Raw genomic sequence first — 18,258 nt, 5'->3', positions numbered from 1 at the left:
GATATGGATGGAGCTGGCCAGTGTATGTTACCACAGTATCAGACAGGGACAGGGAGAATCTGGGTTCCAGAGTGCTATCTCAGGTGCAGTATCTGAGTAAATGCAAATCTACTAAGCTTCTTGCAGTTTCAGTTTTCCTATGCAAAATGAGGATAGGAACACAAATCATAAGCCCTGAGAAACCCCATATACACATTAGTAACTTACCGGGTCATTCTCAATGGTGCGGGAAATAGCTCTGGGACTCTCAACTGGAACCTGGTTATCGAGGTGAGCAGCAATGCTTTGGCTTGCCTGGGTCCCCATGTGTAAAAAACGCCCAGGGTCCAACTGTAAGAGAAATCATTTCAGTGTCATGGGGTTATCAAACTTTTTTTTTTTTTTGAGACAGAGTTTCGCTCTTGTTGCCCAAGCTGGAGTGCAATGGAGTGTAGTGATCTTGGCTCACTACAACCTCCGCCTCCCAGGTTCAAGTGATTCTCCCGCCTCAGTCTCCTGAGTAACTGGGATTACAGGCACGTGCCACCACACCCAGCTAATTTTTTGTATTTTTAGTAGAAACGAGATTTCACCATGTTGGCCAGACTGATCTTGAACTCCTGAACTCAGGTTATCTGCCCGCCTCTGCCTCCCAAAATGCTGGGATTACAGGCTTGAGTCACCACACCTGGCCAAACAAACTTTTTATGCTCGCTATAACACTGAGAAGGTGAGCCATGTCTGCAACAGGGATGTCACTAACATACATTTTTCTTCTATGTAAAAAAGATCCCTGTTATTATTTAAAATTCACTAAGTCCAATGACATTGTTCATATTCTATATCTGTTCCAGTCTATGTATTGCCTTATCAGGGATCTGTCCTATATGGAAACAAACAATTCTGCCAGAGATTATTCAGGAGCATACACAGCATAACCATTAGCAAACTTGAAGCAGGAAAGCTCTTTTAATGCACTTGCCCAGTGATGAATGGTTGCCAAAACTGTGTAATTCTCATTCTCTGTCAGTCACCTCAGTTATCAGGGGATCAGTGCAATGCTTCTCACTATGTGACAGCTATAATTACATGCCCTGTAACAATTTTCCTGCTAATTGTGCCCTGGAATAAAGAATCTTTCATTAGAGAATGTAATAAGGGAGTATGTCAGATACATAGCTAAGTGAAAGCAAACTGCTCTATAGGTAACTCAGTGAACTGTACACTGAAACCTCTGAACCAACAGAGAGGGGAAGAGGGGGGATTTCAGGAGACAAATCTAACAAAATGGTAAGTGAAAAACTCCAAAACTGAGCTTAAGGATAACAAGCCTTATGTAGAAAGTGAAAAGATGTGTTATGAGGAAAAGATTAGGGAATGCAGCCAGGAGAAGCAAGAGAACAGAAATATAATGGATAGTGTAATAAGGGAGTTGCTTAATAAATAGGTTATCATATGAAAGTTGTCTGTATTTTATAGTCTCACCAAGCAGCTTCTCACCCTCTTTTTTTAAAGACAGGGTCTTGCTCTGTCACCCAGGCTGGAGTACAGTGGCACAATCACGGCACACTGTAGTCTCAAACTCCCAGGCCCAAGCCATGCTCCCATCTCAGGCTCCCAAGTAGCTGGGACTACAGGCGCATGCCACCACACCCAGCTAATTTTTAATTTTTTTAATTTTTTGAAGACGGGTCTTGCTATGTTGCCCAGGCTGCTCTCCAACTCCTGCGCTCAAGTGGCCTGCCTCGGCCTCCCAAAGTGCTGGGATTACAGGCGTGAGCCACTATGCCCAGCCTACCAAGCAGTTTTTTGAGTGCAGAAAATATAAGTTATCTCTGTACCATCCCTCCTCACACTTACACCCATTTTATGACATGATCCTAAACTCCATACATAAATTCTGTGTCTAACATTCCCACTGCACAGGTTGAAAGAGAGTATTGTACACATCACTTTTTTTTTTTTTTTTTTTTTTTTGAGAGAGTCTCACTCTTGTCGCCCAGGCGGGGGTGCAATGGCATGATCTCCGCTCCTTACAACCTCTGCCCCCAGGTTCAAGTGGTTCTCCTGCCTCACTAGCTGGGATTACAGGCACCCGCCACCACGCCTGGCTAATTTTTGTATTTTTAGTGGAGACTGGGTTTCACCATGTTAGTCACGCTGGTCTGGAACTCCTGACCTCAGGTGATCTGCCCACCTTAGCCTTCCAAAGTGCTGGGATTATGGGCGTAAGCCACCACTCCCGGCCAACACATAACATTTTAACTTGTATCTTTATCTCTAAATCTTTGATTTTTTCCTCTTTCATAGTCCTTCATCTTCCCAAAAATAGGCTTAACCTTCGACTAATCTAAAAGCTTGGATGGAGCCAGGTGTGGTGGTCCACTCCTGTAGTCCCAGCTACTTGGGAGCTAAAGTGGAAAGACTGCTTGAGGGCAGGAGTTCCACATCAACCAGGGCAGCAGTGAGACCCCGACAATAAAAAAATTTTAAAAAGCTTAAAAGGTTCCAGAATGATGTCAAAATAAGTCTCAAATTCCTTAGCATAACAATGTAGACCACTGTGATAACTTCAGCCTACCTTTGTAATTTCATTTATAACCATATGACCATGCTAAAACAAGTCACTTTTATGCCTCTATACTTCTGCTCATTCTACTTCAACTTCCCTCTCCCCATTTAAATCCTCCCATTCATCAAACCTCAACTCAAATGTCACATCCTCAGTGAAAATTTGCCAGACACCTCCAGTCAAAAGTAATTCTCTTTCCTTTCTGCTAATAGCACTCTTTGTATTGCACGGCAATTTTATTACATTGCCTTGAGTTGTACTCCTGCCTACTGTTAACTGAGTATCTATTAGATGTCAGGCAATACAGTATTATATATGTACTAGTTTTAAACCTAGAAATCCTAGAAGATAGGCAGAATATTATCAACCCTTTGTTATGATGGGGAAGACAAGGTTCAGGGAAGCTGAGTAATTTTGATTAAGGTCACAAAGTTTTAGGCGGTGAACTGGAATTCACATCCAAGTTTGTCTCTATTTAAAGAAAAATTGTATCATGTTATGTTATACATGTTTGTCTCCTAGGCTACACGCTTAGAAGAGAAGGGGTTAGATTTTATTCATTTTTGTATCTCCCTCTCTGAGTACTTAACACACTACAAAGTACTTAGCCCTTTGCCCTGGAATAAAGAATCTGAAACTGAAAACATGCAATGAGAGAGTACGTAGAGCATCCACGAAGTAAAGTAAATGCTCTATAGGAAACTCAGTGAAGTATACACAGAAACCTCTGAACCATTACTTGTAGATTTTAATATAAAGTAACTGTCAAGTACTAGAGTTGCTCCAGCTCTGTCTGAGAATGTATGACTGTAAATTACAGCAGAAGGAGCAATGCTTGGGAAATATCCAAATATCCAAATCGTTCTCTACATTTCTCAGCCTCCCTTGAAGAAATGGGAGAGGTCATGTGATTCCTTTGGCTAAAGACCTATGAATGGAAATAACTTGTGTCATTGCGTCCTTTCTAGTCAGAGCCAATTAAGTGTGAGGTATAAATTATCTCTCCCTCCCCATCTTAAAAGCTACATGTTGAGATGTATCCCAAGAAGGTAAACTTTTGTCCCTCCATCCAGACTTCAATCTTGCTTGCAAAGCCTTTTTGAAAGATAGGAACAGAAAAACAAAGCAAAACACATGCACACAACACAAACAATACCCTTTGTGTTAGGCCACTGAGAATACAAGGCTTGTTACTTCAGCACTGCAATCTGAATAATATACCCTAGTACTACTTAAATGCTACTCAATTTTATCTACTGGAGAGAAAGCACCATGTCTCTTTACAAAGCAAAGTGGAAAACAAACTATTCAAGGGCCACAAGGTGGTGCTATTTCTACAGTAATGTGATGACATTTTTGTTATACTTTTTTTTTTTTTTTTGGACATAGGGTGTAGTCTTGCTATATTGCCCAGGCCAGTCTCAAATCCTGGGCCCACATGATCATCTTGCTTCAGCCTCTCAAGTAGCTGAAACTACAGGTAATTTTTGAAGCAAATTAAAAGCTAGCAAAATAGAATCTTTTTTTTTTTTTTTTTGAGATGGAGTTTTGCTCTTGTTGCTCAGGCTGCAGTGCAATGGTGTGATCTTGGCTCACTGCAACCTCTGTCTCCCGGGTTCAAGCGATTCTCCTGTCTCAGCCTTCCGAGTAGCTGGGATTACAGACATGTGCCACCACACCTGGCTAATTTTGTATTTTTAGTAGTGATGGGGTTTCTCCATGTTGGTCAGGCTGGTCTCGAACTCCCGACCTCAGGTGATCTACCTACCTCAGCCTCCCAAAGTGCTGGCATTACAAGTGTCAGCCACCATGCCTGGCCTACAGCCAAATGGAATCTTTAGTTCTTTAAGTTTTATATATCATTCAAGTAGACTGTTGTTTCCAGAGAAAACAACCATGTGTACAACTGCCTCTGTACAGTTCCAGAATGAACATCCTGCAGTTTTTGAAAGAGCATTTGTGGGCCAATCTAGAAGGTCACTGTGATGGTTAATATTAAGTGTCAACTTGATTGGATTAAAGGCTGTAAAGTATTGTTCCTGCATGTGTCTGTGAGGGTGTTGCCAAAGGAGATTCACATTTGAGTCAGTGGACTGGGAGAGGCAGACCCACCCTCAATGTTTCACCAACTAATCACCTGCCAGGGCAGCTAGAATAAAGCAGGCAGAAGAAGGTGCCGACTTGCTGAGTCTTCCAGCCTTCATCTTTCTCCTGGGCTAGATGCTTCCTGCCCTCGAACACTGGACTCTGAAGTTCTTCAGCTTTTGGACTCTTGGACTTACAACAGTGATTTGCCAGGGGCTCTCAGGCCTTTAGTCACAGACTAAAGGCTGCACTGTCAACTTCCCTACTTTTGAAATTTTGGGACTTGGACTGGCTTACTTGCTCCTCAGCTTGCTGATGGCCTACTGTGGGACTTCGCCAGATGGTGTGACTCAACACTCCTTAACAAACTCTCCTTCATATATACTTCTATCCTATTAGTGCTGTCCCTGTAGAGAACCCTGACTAATACAATCACCCTGAACCAAACTAAAAAAAAAAAAACAAAAACAAAAACAAAAACCCAAAACTTTCTCTCACCAACAGCGCGCTACAGTCTGGCCTCAGGTCTTTCTCGTCTGTTATTAAGAAAGAGGAACTTTTTTTTTTTTTTGAGATGGAGTCTTGCTCTGTTGCCCAGGCTAGAGTGCAATGGCATGATCTCGGCTCACTGCAACCTCCACCTCTTGGGTTCAAGCGATTCTCTTACCTCAGCCTCCTGAGTAGCGGGGATTGTAGTCGTGTGCCACCACATGCAGCTAATTTTTGTATTTTTAGGAGAGACAGGGTTTCACTATGTTGGCCAGGCTGGTCTCAAACTCCTGACCTCAGGTGATCTGCCCGCCTCGGCCTCCCAAAGTGCTGGGATTACAGGCATGAGCCACCGGGCCCAGCCGATAAAGGAAATTTATTTTAGCCTTGTAATATGATCAGTTGAGTCCAGAATCCATCCCTCTGCTGATCCTTGCTTTCATTTCATTTTATAATAATGGGTTATTTCATGTATTCATATATAGGCCTGAGGGAAGGGGGCACATGCAGGGAGAGCCATACAGGAGGAAGGGCTCCTCTTCTAGGAAATCTAATCTGTAATTAAATAATCAGCTGAAAATGACCAAGTCTTTCTGGCTCAGTTCTGAGCCTTATCAGGATCTCCTACTGACGCGACTAACCCACCTCAGGTGCTCCTCTTTGGTGCTGTCAGAGCACCGTACTGAAATAGTCATTTATTCATGATTCTACTGGACTATAAGCTTCTGGAGAACATGGACCATAAAATGCAATAGAGCACAGTGGTTAGGCCACAGGCTTTGATGTCAAACAGACCTGGCACCTCGTGTAGGCTTTGCAGCCTCACAGACTATTTCCTCAGGTAAGTTACCTAGCTAATCTCATCTTTAGTTTCTACATCTGTGAAACAAGGATATTATCTCGTTCATGGGTTGATCATGAGGATTAAAAAACTGAAGCACTTAGTGTATTACCTGGCACATAATAATACCGAACAAATAATAACTATTATTAGTGAAATGAAGCATCTTAGAATTCTGAGTACCTGCCATATAGAAGGTACTGAAGGCTGGGCACAGTGGCTCATGCCTGTAATCCCAGCACTTTGGGAGGCCGAGGTGGGCAGATCACGAAGTCAGGCGTTTGAGACCAGGCCGGCTAATACAATGAAGCATGGTTTCTACTAAAAACACAAAAATTAGCTGGGCATGGTGGCACGCACCTGTAGTCCCAGCTACTCGGGAGGCTGAGGCAGAAGAAATGCTTGAATCCGGGAGGCGGAGGTTGCAGTGAGCTGAGATTGCACTACTGCACACTCCAGCCTGGGTGACACAGTGAGACTCCGTCTCAAAAAAAAAAAAAAACAAAGTACTGAACAACTATTTGGTGAAAAAATGAAGCAAACCAGCAGAATGGTCTTTTTCATGTACAATTTTATTTTTTATTCTGATCTAGATGCTAAAGCTGTAAATTGGCAACTTGTTTTTCTTTTAAATACTTCATTAAGGGATGATAACCATTCTCTAGTTGGCTAGAGAAATAAAGTCGATAAAGATAATTACAGTCGAACTTACTTATGTTTTCTGGAAAAATATTCTCCCATGGTAAATTCTCAAGCACAATTATTCTACTAAAACCTGTTACATATGAAGTTTTCCAGAGCATTTCACTCTAGATACAATGAATCCATCTAAAAATAAGAACCCAGGAACCTAAAGGCAATATGCACAGTGTTCAGGTTAGTCAGGACTCACCTTATGGATCCTAGAGATAAGCCTTGTTATTCCTTTCAGCATCATCCTTGCACTCTTAAAACAAAAAAAAATGAAAAGGTAAACCACAAATGGGAAAAGCTATTTGCAACATGGAAAACTGACAATAGATTAATAGGGATTAATAATCTATATTAATATCTAGAATAGATAAAGAATGCCTATGGCTTCATAAAGAAAAATGAGCAAAAGACATAAACTGGCATTTCACAGAAAAGAAAACACAAAAGGCTAGTGAACCTATGAAAAGATTTTTGAACCTCATTACAAATCAGGGAAATGCTAATTAAAATGATGAAAACCAGATACCATTCACAATCATCATACTGGGAAAATTAAAAAGTCAGGCAGGACACAGTGGCTCACACCTACAATCCCAACATTTTTGGAGGAACACTTTGCGGGGCTGAGGTGAGTGGACTGCTTGAGCCCAGGAGTTCAAGACTGGCCTTGGCAACAGAGTGAGACCCTATCTTTACAAAAAATATAAAAATTAATAGGGCATGGTAGTGCATGTCTGTGGTCCCAGCTCCTCAGGAGGCTGAGGCAGGAGGATCACTTGAGCTTAGGAGGTGAAGGTCACAGTGAGCTGAGATGCACTACATTCCAGCATGGATGACAGAGACCACCTCAAAAAAAAAAAGAAAAGAAAAGAAAATAGGCCAGGTGTAATAGCTCATACCTGTAATCCCAGCACTTTGGGAGGTCAAGGTGGGCAGATCACTCGAGGTCAGGAGTTCGAGACCAGCCTGGCCAACATGGTAAAACTTCGTCTCTACCAAAACATATTTTAAAAAATGAGTTGGAGGCCAGGTGCAGTGGCTCACGCCTGTAATCCCAGCACTTTGGGAGGCCAAGGTGGGTGGATCACGAGGTCAGGAGATTGAGATGGTCCCGGCTAACACGGGGAAACGCTGTCTCTACTAAAAATACAGAAAAATTAGTCAGGCGTGGTGGCGGGCGCCCGTAGTCCCAGATACTCGGGAGGCTAAGGCAGGAGAATAGCATGAACCTGGAAGGCGGAGCTTGCAGTGAGCTGAGATCATGCCACTGCCCTCTAGCCTGGGAGACAGAGCAAGACTCTGTCTCAAAAAAAAAAAAAATTAGTCAGGAGTGGTGATACGCACCTGTAGTCCCAGCTACTCTGGAGGCTAAGGCAGGAGGATTGCTTGCATCCAAGAGGTAGAGGTTGCAGTGAGCTGATATCACACCACTGTACTCTAGCCCAGGCGACAGAGTAAGAATCTGTCTCAAAAAAAAAAAAAAGAAAAAAAACTAAAAAGTCAGACAATAGCAAATGTTAAATAGGCTGTGAAACATTACATTGTATTAAACTTTCATACATGTCAATGAAAGTATAAATACAAGTATCTTTGCAAAGTTGAAAATGCACAAACCAGGCCAGGCGAGGTTGCTCGTGACTGTAATCCCAGTACTTTGGGAGGCCACGGCAGGTGGATCACCTGAGGTCAGGAGTTCAGGACCAGCCTGGCCAACATGGTGAAACCCAATCCCTACTAAAAATACAAAAAATTAGCTGGGTGTGGTGGTGCGCACCCATAATCCCAGCTACTCAGGAAGCAGAGGCAGGAGGATCACTAGAACCTGGGAGACAGAGGTTGCAGTGAGCCGAGATCGCGCCATTGCACTCCAGACTGGGCAAAAAGAGTGAAACTCTGTCTCAAAAAAAAAATGAAAGTGGGGGTAAATGCTGCAAAAGCCGGCCGGGGGCAGTGGCTCACACCTGTAATCTCAGCACTTTGGGCAGCTGAGGCGGGCGGATCACCTGAGGTCAGGAGTTTGAGACCAGTCTTGGCAAGACAGTGAAACCCCATCTCTACTAAAATACAAACAAACAAACAAAAATTAGTCGGGGTCGGGGGCAGCGTGCGCCTGTAATACCAGCTACTCAGGAGGCTGAGACAGGAGAATCGCTTGAACCCGGGAAGCAGAGGTTGCAGTGAACTGAGAATGGACCACTGCACTCCAGCCTGGGTGACAGAGCAAGACTCCATCTCAAAAAATAAATTAATTAATAAATAAAATAAAATACACAAGCCCATGACCCAGCTATTCTACTCCTTGGTACTTACTCTAGAAAAACACTTCTACGGCCAGGCACGGTGGCTCATGCCTGTAATCCCAGCACTTCGGGATGCCAAGGCGGGTGGATCACCTGAGGTTAGGAGTTTGAGACCGGCCTGGCCAACATGGTGAAACCCTGTCTCTACTAAAAATACAAAAAATTAGCTGGACGTGGTGGTGTATGCCTGTAATCCCAGTTACTCAGGAGGCTGAGGCAGGAGAATTGCTTGAACCCGGGAGGTGGAGTTTGCAGTGAGCCGAGATCATGCCATTGCACTCCAGCCTGGGCAGCAAGAGTGAAACTCTGTCTCAAAACAAAAACAAAAACATTTCTACATGTACACTGGGAAATATATATATGGAGGTTCATACTAGCAGAGTATGAATTGTAAAAAAACTGTAGAAAAACCAAATGTCCCTTAGTAGAACAGTACATAGAGACAGTCATAAAATGGAATATTAGAAAGCAATTAAATGAAAAAATTACCATTGCATGCATCAATATGGATCTCAAAAATGAATACTGAGTGAACACTATTTGGCACGACATAACATACAAAATTCAAAACCAAAAAGCTTCTTTAATTATTTGGGGGATATAAATAGGAAAACTGAAACAAAAAGGCAAGAGAATGATAAAAACAACATTTAGAATAATGGTTACTTCTGGGGAGAAAGAAAAGGGAAAAAGATTGGGGCAGGGCACATAAGGAAACTGATAATAAACTATTACTAACACTGGATAATGGATACATGATAATTTATTTATTTATTTATTTATTTATTTTATTTTTTTTTTTTTTTGAGGCGGAGTCTCGCTCTGTCGCCCCCAGGCTGGAGTGCAGTGGCGCGATCTCGGCTCACTGCAAGCTCCGCCTCCCGGGTTTACGCCATTTTCCTGCCTCAGCCTCCCGAGTAGCTGGGACTACAGGCGCCGCCACTACGCCCGGCTAATTTTTTGTATTTTTAGTAGAGACGGGGTTTCACTGTGTTAGCCAGGATGGTCTCGATCTCCTGACCTCGTGATCCGCCCGTCTCGGCCTCCCAAAGTGCTGGGATTACAGGCTTGAGCCACCGCGCCCGGCCATGATAATTTATTAATAATTTTCATATCATGTGTATTATATTCATTCTTTTGTATACAGGAAATATTTAATTTAAAAGCCCAAATCTTTTGGAGCTAAGAGGTTTAAAATACTTAAATGTAACTCTTAATATCCAGTAGTTATAGAATAACTGAATTAAACATCTATGTAATTAATTAGTTCATTTTGGCTATCTTTTTTTGTTTGTTTGTTTTGTTTTGGTTGTTTTGAGATGGGGTTTTGCACTTGTTGCCCAGGCTGGAGTGCAACGGCATGATCCCGGCTCACTGCAACCTCCACCTCCCGGGTTAAAGCGATTCTCCTGTCTCAGCCTCCTGAGTAACTGGAGTTAGAGATGCCAGCTACCACGCCCAGTTAATTTTTATATTTTTTAGTAGAGACAGTGTTTCACCATGTTGGCCAGGCTGGTCTCGAACTCCTGACCTCAGGTGATCCACCTGCCTCGGCCTCTCAAAGTGCTGGGATTACAGGCATGAGCTACCACACCTGACACCTTGGCTATCATTTTCACCTTTCTTTATTTTATTTTTTATTTTTTGAGATGAAGTCTTGCTCTGTCACCCAAGCTGGAGTGCAGTGGTGTGATCTTGGTTCACTGGAACCTTGCCTCCTGGGTTCAAGCAATTCTCCTGCCTCAGCCTCCTGAGTAGCTGGGACTACAGGCACACACCACCATGTCCAGCTAATTTTTGTATTTTTAGTAGAAACGGGGTTTCACCATGTTGGCCAGGCTGGTCTTGAACTCCTTGACCTCAGGTGATCCTCCCACTCCGGCCTCCCAAAGTGTTGGGATTACAGGCGTGAGCCACTGCACCCTGACACACCTTTTACAACCCAAATCTTTAAAGCAACAATAATAAAAAACCATAGAGTTACAACCAATTAACCTAACAGTTACTGAGCACCTACTGTGTGTCAGGCTCTGTGAATACAATGGTGAACAAACTATTACAGTCCCTGATCTTATAGTCAAGGAATTTATAGTACAGTCAAGAGAATCACATAGGCTGGGCATGGTGACTCATGCCTGTAATATCAGCCCTCTGGGAGGCTGGGGTGAGAAGACTGCTTGAGCCCAGGAGTTTGAGACCAGCTTGGGTAACAGTAAGACCACCAATTCCACAAAAAAAAGAAAAAAATTAATTAGTTGGCCATGGTGGTGCAGGACTAGTCGTAGCTACTTAGGAGGCTGAGGCAAAAGGATCACGTGAGGCCAGGTGTTAAAGGCTACAGGGAGCTATGATCATGCCACTGTACTCCAGCCTGCATGATACAGTCAGATCTGGTCTAAATAAATAGATAAATACATGAAAAGAGGCCAGGTGCGGTGGTTCATACCTGTGATCCTAGTACTTTGGGAGGCTGAGGTGGATGGACTACCTGAGCTCAGGAGTTCGAGACCAGCCCGGACCATATGGTAAAACCCCATCTCTACTAAAATACAAAAAATTAGCCTGGCATGGTGGTGCATGCCTTTAGTCCCAGCTACTCAGGAGGCTGAGGCAGGAGAATCGCTTGAACCCGGGAGGCAGAGGTTGTAGTGAGCTGAGATTGCACCACTGCACTCCAGCCTAGGCGACAGAGCAAGACTCCATCTCAAAAAAACAAATAAATAAATAAATAAAATTTAAAAAATAAATAAAAAGAGAGAGAATCACACAAATTCCTTTAATTTTATTTCCTTTCAGTTTTTCTTTCTTTTCTTTTTTTTTTTTTTTTTTTTGAGACAGGGTCTCACTTGGTTGCCCAGGATGGAGTGCAGTGGTAAGATCACAGCACACTGTAGCCTCGAACTCTTGGGTTCAAGTGATCCTCCTTCCTCAGCCTTTCAAGTAGCTGGGAATATAGGTGTCACTGCCTGGCATATTAAAAAAAATTATTTTTTTTTGGTAGACATAACCCTTGCTATGGTGCCCAGGATGGTCTTGAACTCCTGGGCTCAAGTGATCCTCCTGCCTCAGCATCCCAAAGTGCTGGGATTACAGGTGTGAGCCACCATGCTCTGCTTCAACTCTATCACATTTGTTGTTTTTCTTGAGACAGGGTCTTGCTCTGTCATCCAAGTTGGAGTACAGTGGCACAATCACAGCTCACTGCAGCCTCGAACTCCCCTGCTTAAGCTATCTTCCCACCTCAGCCTCCCAAGTAGCTGGGATTACAGGCACGTGCCACTGTGCCTGGCTTTTTTATTTTGTAGAGACAGGGTCTCACTATGTTGCCAGGCATGGTCTTGAACTCCTGGACACAAGTGATCCTCCCACCTCAGCCTCTCAAAGTGCTGGGATTACAGGTATGAGCCATCGCACTTGGCCTTAAATATACTGGATTTGTTTATCTCTGAGATGGAATCTCGCTCTGTCGCCCAGGCTGGAGCATAGGGGCATGATCTCGGCTCACTGCAACATCCACTTCCCGAGTTCAAGCAATTCTCCTGCCTCAGCCTCCCAAGTACCTGGGACTACAGGCGCCCACTACCACGCCAGCTAATTTTTGTATTTTTAGTAGATACAGGGTTTCGTCATGTTGGCTAGGCTGTTCTCGAACCCTTGACCTTAAGTGATCCTCCCGCCTCGGCCTCCCAAAGTATTGGGATTACAAGTGTGAGCCACCATGCCCAGCCATACTATTTAATGGAGATGCCAAAGCACTCCTAAACTCAGTCATTCAAGAAACGTATGACATGCTTCCATGTGCCCACACTATACAGAGTCTACAGTGGTGAATAAGACTGGGATGGTCTCTATTGGCCTGCCTGCCTTTTTACTTGTGGGATTTCAGGGCTCCTTTTCTAGAGTGCAATGTCACTCCAATAGTATTTGACCTGCCCCACTGTGCTCCCCAGATCCTCTCAATGCTCCCCAGCACAACCACTACTGGAAGAGCTGTGGACTACGAAGCAGGCTGGATACTGGAGAGGAAGGAGTGTGTGACATGGTCCAGATGCACTTCTTTCCACAGGTGTGCCTGTGGACACTGGAGTTATTATTTTGCCTATATTATAGACACTATGAGAAATGATGGTCAGAACGTGTAATCAGCTTTCATTCTAGGACACTATCATCTTGAACCCAAACTAAAATAAATGATCTACCAGCATCCAGTCTTAAATATTTTCTCCACTGAAGCCTTGCTTAAAATTCTTCAGTATTTCCTCACTACTTTATTATTTTTTGAGTTCGGGTCTCAGTCTGTTGCCTAAGCTGGAGTGCAGTGGCGCAATCTCAGCTCACTGCAGCCTCTAACTCCTAGGCTCAAGTAATCCTCCTTCCTCAGCCTCCTAAGTAACTGGGACTACAGGCACGTGCAACCACCTGGTGGCTAATTTTTTATTTTTGTAGAGATGGGGTCTGGTTGCTTGGGCTGGTCTCTAACTCCTGGCCTCAAGTGATCTTCCTGCCCTGGCCTCGCAAAGTGCTGGGATTGCAAGCGTGAGTCACTATGCCTGGCCCTCACTAGTTTTCAAGTTAAAAAAAAAAAGTCTAGGTAGGGCACAGTGGCTCATGCCTCTGGGAGGCCAAGTCAGGTGGATCATGAGGTCAGAAGATCGAGACCATCCTGGCTAACACAGTGAAACCCCATCTCTACTAAAAATACAAAAAATTAGCCAGGTGTGGTGGCGGGCACCTATAGTCCCAGATACTCGGGAGGCTGAGGCAGGAGAATTGCTTGAACCCGGGAGGCAGAGGTTGCAGTGAGCCAAGATCATGCACTGCACTCTAGTCTGGGTGACAGAGCAAGACCCTGTCTTAAGAAAAAACTTGTCAAGCTGATTTGGTTTGGCTATGTCCCCACCCAAATCTCATCTTCAATTGTAAGTCCCATAATTTCCATGTGTTGTGGGAGGGACCCCATGGTAGATAATTGAATCATGGAGGTGGTTTCCCCATACTGTTCATGTGACAGTGAATACATCTCACAAGATCTGATGATTTAATAAGGTGTTTCCCCTTTCGCTTGGCTCTCATGCTCTGTTGCCTGCCACCATGTAAGATGTGACTTGCTCCTTGTTGCCTTCTGTCATGATTGTAAGACCTCCCCAGCCACATGGAATTGTGAGTCCATTACACCTCTTTTTCTTAATAAATTATCCAGTCTTGGGTATGTCTTTATCAGCAGCATGAAAATGGACTAATATACAGGCTAACCTCAAAATTCATATGGAAATGCAATAGACCTAGAATAGCCCAGGCATTCTTGAAAAAGAACAAATTTGGAGGCCTCATACATCCTAATTCCAAAACTTACTACAAAGCTACAGTAATCAAGATAGTGTGGTATTGGCATACATTTACATCATGGTCAACTGATTTTTTTTTTTTGAAACGGAGTCTCGTTCTGTCACCCAGGCTGAAGTGCAGTGGCGCCATCTCAGCTCACTGCAACCTCTGCCTCCTGGATTCAAGCAATTCTCTGCCTCAGCCTCCTGAGTAGCTGGGATTACAGGTGCCCACCATCACACCTGGCTAATTTTTTGTATTTTTAGTAAAGACAGAGTTTCACCATCTTGGCCAGGCTGGTCTTCAACTCCTGACCTCATGATCCACCAGCCTTGGCCTCCCAAAGTACTGGCATTACAGGCATGAGCCACCACGCCCTGCCTGGTCAACTGATTTTCAACATGGATGCCAAGACAATTCAATGAGGAAAGAATAGGGTCTTCAACAAATGCTGTTGGGACGACCTGAAATTCACCCACAAAAGAATGAAAATGGACCCCTACCTTACATTATATACACAAATGAACTCAAAATAGATCATAGACCTACTCATAAAAGCTCCAGGTACAAAACTTGCAGGGGCAAGTTTTTGAATGTTTTTTTTTTTTTTTTTTTTTAGCCAGAGTTTCGCTCTGTCGCCCAGGCTGGAGTGCAGTGGCGTGATCTTGGCTCATCAGCTCACTGCAACCTCTGCCTCCTGGGTTCATGCCATTCTCCTGCCTTAGCCTCCCGAGTAGCTGGGACTACAGGCACCCACCACCACGCCTGGCTAACTTTTTGTATTTTTTTTAGTAGAGACGGGGTTTCCCCCTGTTAGCCAGGATGGTCTCAATCTCCTGACCTCGTGAACCACCTGCCTTGGCTTCCCAAAGTGCTGGGATTACAGGCGTGAGCCACTGGGCCCGGCCCAAGTTTTCTAATTTTCTACAGAAGAAAGTAAATCTTCATTATAATGTGTTATGCAATGGTTTCTTAACCATAACATCAAAAGCACAAGCAAAAAAACTAAAAATGGAGAACTGAATTTTATCCAAATCAGACACTTGTACTTCAAAGGATACCAAAAAATAAGTGAAAGACAGCCCACAGAATGGGAGAAAATATTTGCAAATCACACAAAACTTAACTTACATCCATAATATATAAAGAAGTCTTACAACTTAACAATAAAAAGTCAACTCAAGGCCAGGTGCAGTGGCTCATGCCTGTAATCCCAGCACTTTGGGAGGCCAAGGTGGGCAGATCATGAGGTCAAGAGATTGAGACCATCCTGGCCAACATGGTGAAACCCTGTCTCTACTAAAAATACAAAAATTAACTGGGCATGGTGGTGCACGCCTATAGTCCCAGCTAGTGGGGAGGCTGAGGTAGGAGAATCACTTCAACCCAGAAGGTGGAGGCTGCAGTGAGCCAAGATCATGCCACTGCACTCCAGCCTGGTGACAGAGTGAGACTCTGTCTCAAAAAAAAAAAAAAAAAAAAAAGAAAGAAGCAACTCAATTTAAAAAATAGGCAAAAGGGTCAGGTGCAGTGGCTCATACCTATAATTCTCACACTTTGGGAGGCTGAGATGGGAGAACTGCTTAAGCCCAGGAGTTTGAGACCAGCCTGGGCAACATAATGAGACCCTGTCCTCTACCAAAAATTTAAAAAATTAGCCAGGTGTGGTGGTGTGAGCCTGTGGTCCTAGCTACTTGGGAGGCTGAGGTGGGAGGATCACCTGGGCCTGGGAGCTTCAGGCTGCAGTGAGTTGTGATCACACTGCTGCACTCCAGCCCAGGTAACAGAGTAAGACCCTGCCTCAAATTAAAAAAATAAAAAGGAAAAATATTTGAATAGGCATTTCTCCAGAGTAGTTATACAAATGGCCAATAAGCACTTGAAAAGAAGTTCAACATTACTAGTCACTAAGTGTTGGGAAAAAGGCTTATGGGGTGCCTGCATAAACTGGCTATAAAAATACGGGACAATAAGTTGTGGAAAGCCACAAGAGGCCTCTGAGGAGGAAGTTCTTCTTATCACTATTATGTTCCCATGCTCTGAGCGCATCCTGCTCTCCTATCTACAAACACTGTGCTCAAGAAGAAGGATGCTCCTCTGAAGCACTGGAATGTGGCTAGATATGCAGGCTCCTAGTTAAGCCCACTCCCACCAGCTAACTAAAGATATGTTGTTTGAGTACAAAGGAGATTCACTTAAACTGCCACTGCTACAGATTACGTGTATGACGTACTGCCTCCCTTTCACTGTTTTGCTCTGAACATCTGCTTCTTAGATCTAAGTGACTGTACTCAGTAAATAGTGTGAAGACCAGAACTCTGGGCCTTTTGCAGCCTCCATTTTGTGACTGGCTTCCTGGATCCCACCTTTATGAACTCTTAACCTGTCTCTTCTTATTCCTTTGTTGCCACCGGACTTCGGATACCCTATGGATGGTGTTGAGGCTGGTCCCCAACATTATGGTGCCCAATGTGGGGCCCGAAAGAATCCAGTGAAGGAACACTCGAGCGTGTGAAATGGAGGATCGACAGACAAAGGACTCGCCAGGACGAAAAGGTTTTAAGCTCTGCAGGTAAGCGTGGCACTCCGAGAAAGCTAGGGACACAAATGGGACAAACTGAAAGTAAGTACGCCATGTATTTGAGCTTGCTATGGCAGATCTTGAAGCATGGTGGGGTAAAAGTTGATACGAAAAATCTTATGGATTTGTTTTATGCTGTGGAACAACTTTGCCCTTGGTTCCTGGAACAGAGAACTTTGGAATTGAAAGATTGGGAAAGAGTTGGAAAGGACCTTAAAAGAGCACATAGAAAGGGAAAGGAAATTCCTTTGCCTGCTTAGTCAGTTTGGTCATTGGTGCGTGCAGCACTGGAGCCTTTTCAGATAGATGATGAGGCTGAGTCAGAGGAGGAGAGGCAGGAGTTTAATGATCAGGCCTCTGAACAGCCTCTACCAAGTACTAACAAAAAGGGAGAGTCCAGAGTGTTGCTGGAAGTCCGGGACCCTGAACGGAGGGACCGGCTGAAGCCATGGCGAAGAACATAAATTGTGAAGATTTCATGGACATTTGTTAGTTCCCCAAATTAATACTTTTATAATTCCTTATGCCTATCTTTACTGCAATCTCTGAACATAAACTGTGAAGATTTCATGGACATTTATGACTTCCCCAATCAATACTCTTAATTTCCTATGCCTGTCTTTAATCTCTTAATCCCATCATCTTCCTAAGCTGAGGATGTATGTTGCCTCAGGACCCTGTGATGATTGTGTTACCTGCACAAATTGTTTGTAAAGCATGTGTGTTTGAACAATATGAAATCTGGGCACCTTGAAAAGAACAGGATAAAAGCAATTTTCAGGGAACAATGGAGATAACCATAAAGTCTGACTGCCTGAGGGGCCGGGCAGAACAGAGTCATACTTCTCTTCTTTCAGAAAGCGAATAGGAGAAATATCGCTGAATTCTTTCCTCAGCAAGGAATAACCCTGCATTCCCAGGGAGAGGTCTGTAAAATGGCCACTCTGTGAGTGTCTGTCTTACGCAGTTGTAGATAAGGGATGAAATATGCCCGGGTCTCCTGCAGTGCCCTCAGGCTTGCTAGGATTAGGAAATTCCAGCCTGGCTAATTCTAGTCAGACTGGTTGTCTACTCTCGAACCCTGTTTCCTGTTGCAGGACATGGACCTTCATCAGTAATTCTAGTTTTGCCCTGGCCTTATGATCTTGCTCTGCCTCTCTGCCCTTGTGATATTTTATTGTCTTTGAAGCATGTCATCTCTGTGACCCACTCCCTATTCGTACAACCCTCCCCCTTTGAAATCCATAATAAAAACTTGGTTTTGTGGCTCAGGGGCATCACAGGACCTGCCAAAATGTGATGTCACCCAGAGACCCAGTTGTAGAATTTATCTCTTTTGTACTCTTTCTCTTTATTTCTCAGACCAGCCGACATTTACGCAAACTAGAAAAGA

The 18,258-nt window shown here is 43.8% G+C and overlaps 2 protein-coding genes across 3 annotated transcripts in view; both read right to left on the bottom strand.

Annotated features, from left to right (window-relative positions):
- Positions 1–18,258, bottom strand: part of MSTO1 (misato 1, mitochondrial distribution and morphology regulator) — a 146,053-nt gene that overhangs the window by 30,132 nt on the left and 97,663 nt on the right. The window lies entirely within an intron of this gene.
- Positions 1–18,258, bottom strand: part of DAP3 (death associated protein 3) — a 51,489-nt gene that overhangs the window by 17,541 nt on the left and 15,690 nt on the right. Inside the window, exons 2-4 of one of the 2 annotated variants that reach the window (XM_025381104.1) lie at positions 7,559–7,651; positions 6,859–6,910; positions 208–330 (exon numbers count right to left, since the gene is read on the bottom strand). In XM_025381104.1, the coding sequence (XP_025236889.1) occupies positions 208–330; positions 6,859–6,903 (168 nt within the window). In that variant the 5' untranslated portion in view covers positions 6,904–6,910; positions 7,559–7,651. Of the gene's footprint in view, positions 1–207; positions 331–6,858; positions 6,913–7,558; positions 7,652–18,258 lie in introns of both variants that reach the window. The other variant, XM_025381098.1, reaches the window with a different exon arrangement.

The sequence above is a fragment of the Theropithecus gelada genome, chromosome 1 (assembly GCF_003255815.1).
Source record: "Theropithecus gelada isolate Dixy chromosome 1, Tgel_1.0, whole genome shotgun sequence".
In the NCBI taxonomy this organism is placed as follows: Eukaryota; Metazoa; Chordata; class Mammalia; order Primates; family Cercopithecidae; genus Theropithecus; species Theropithecus gelada.
Note: the sequence above shows the minus strand (reverse complement) of the source record. Positions and strands in the feature narration are given on the sequence as shown.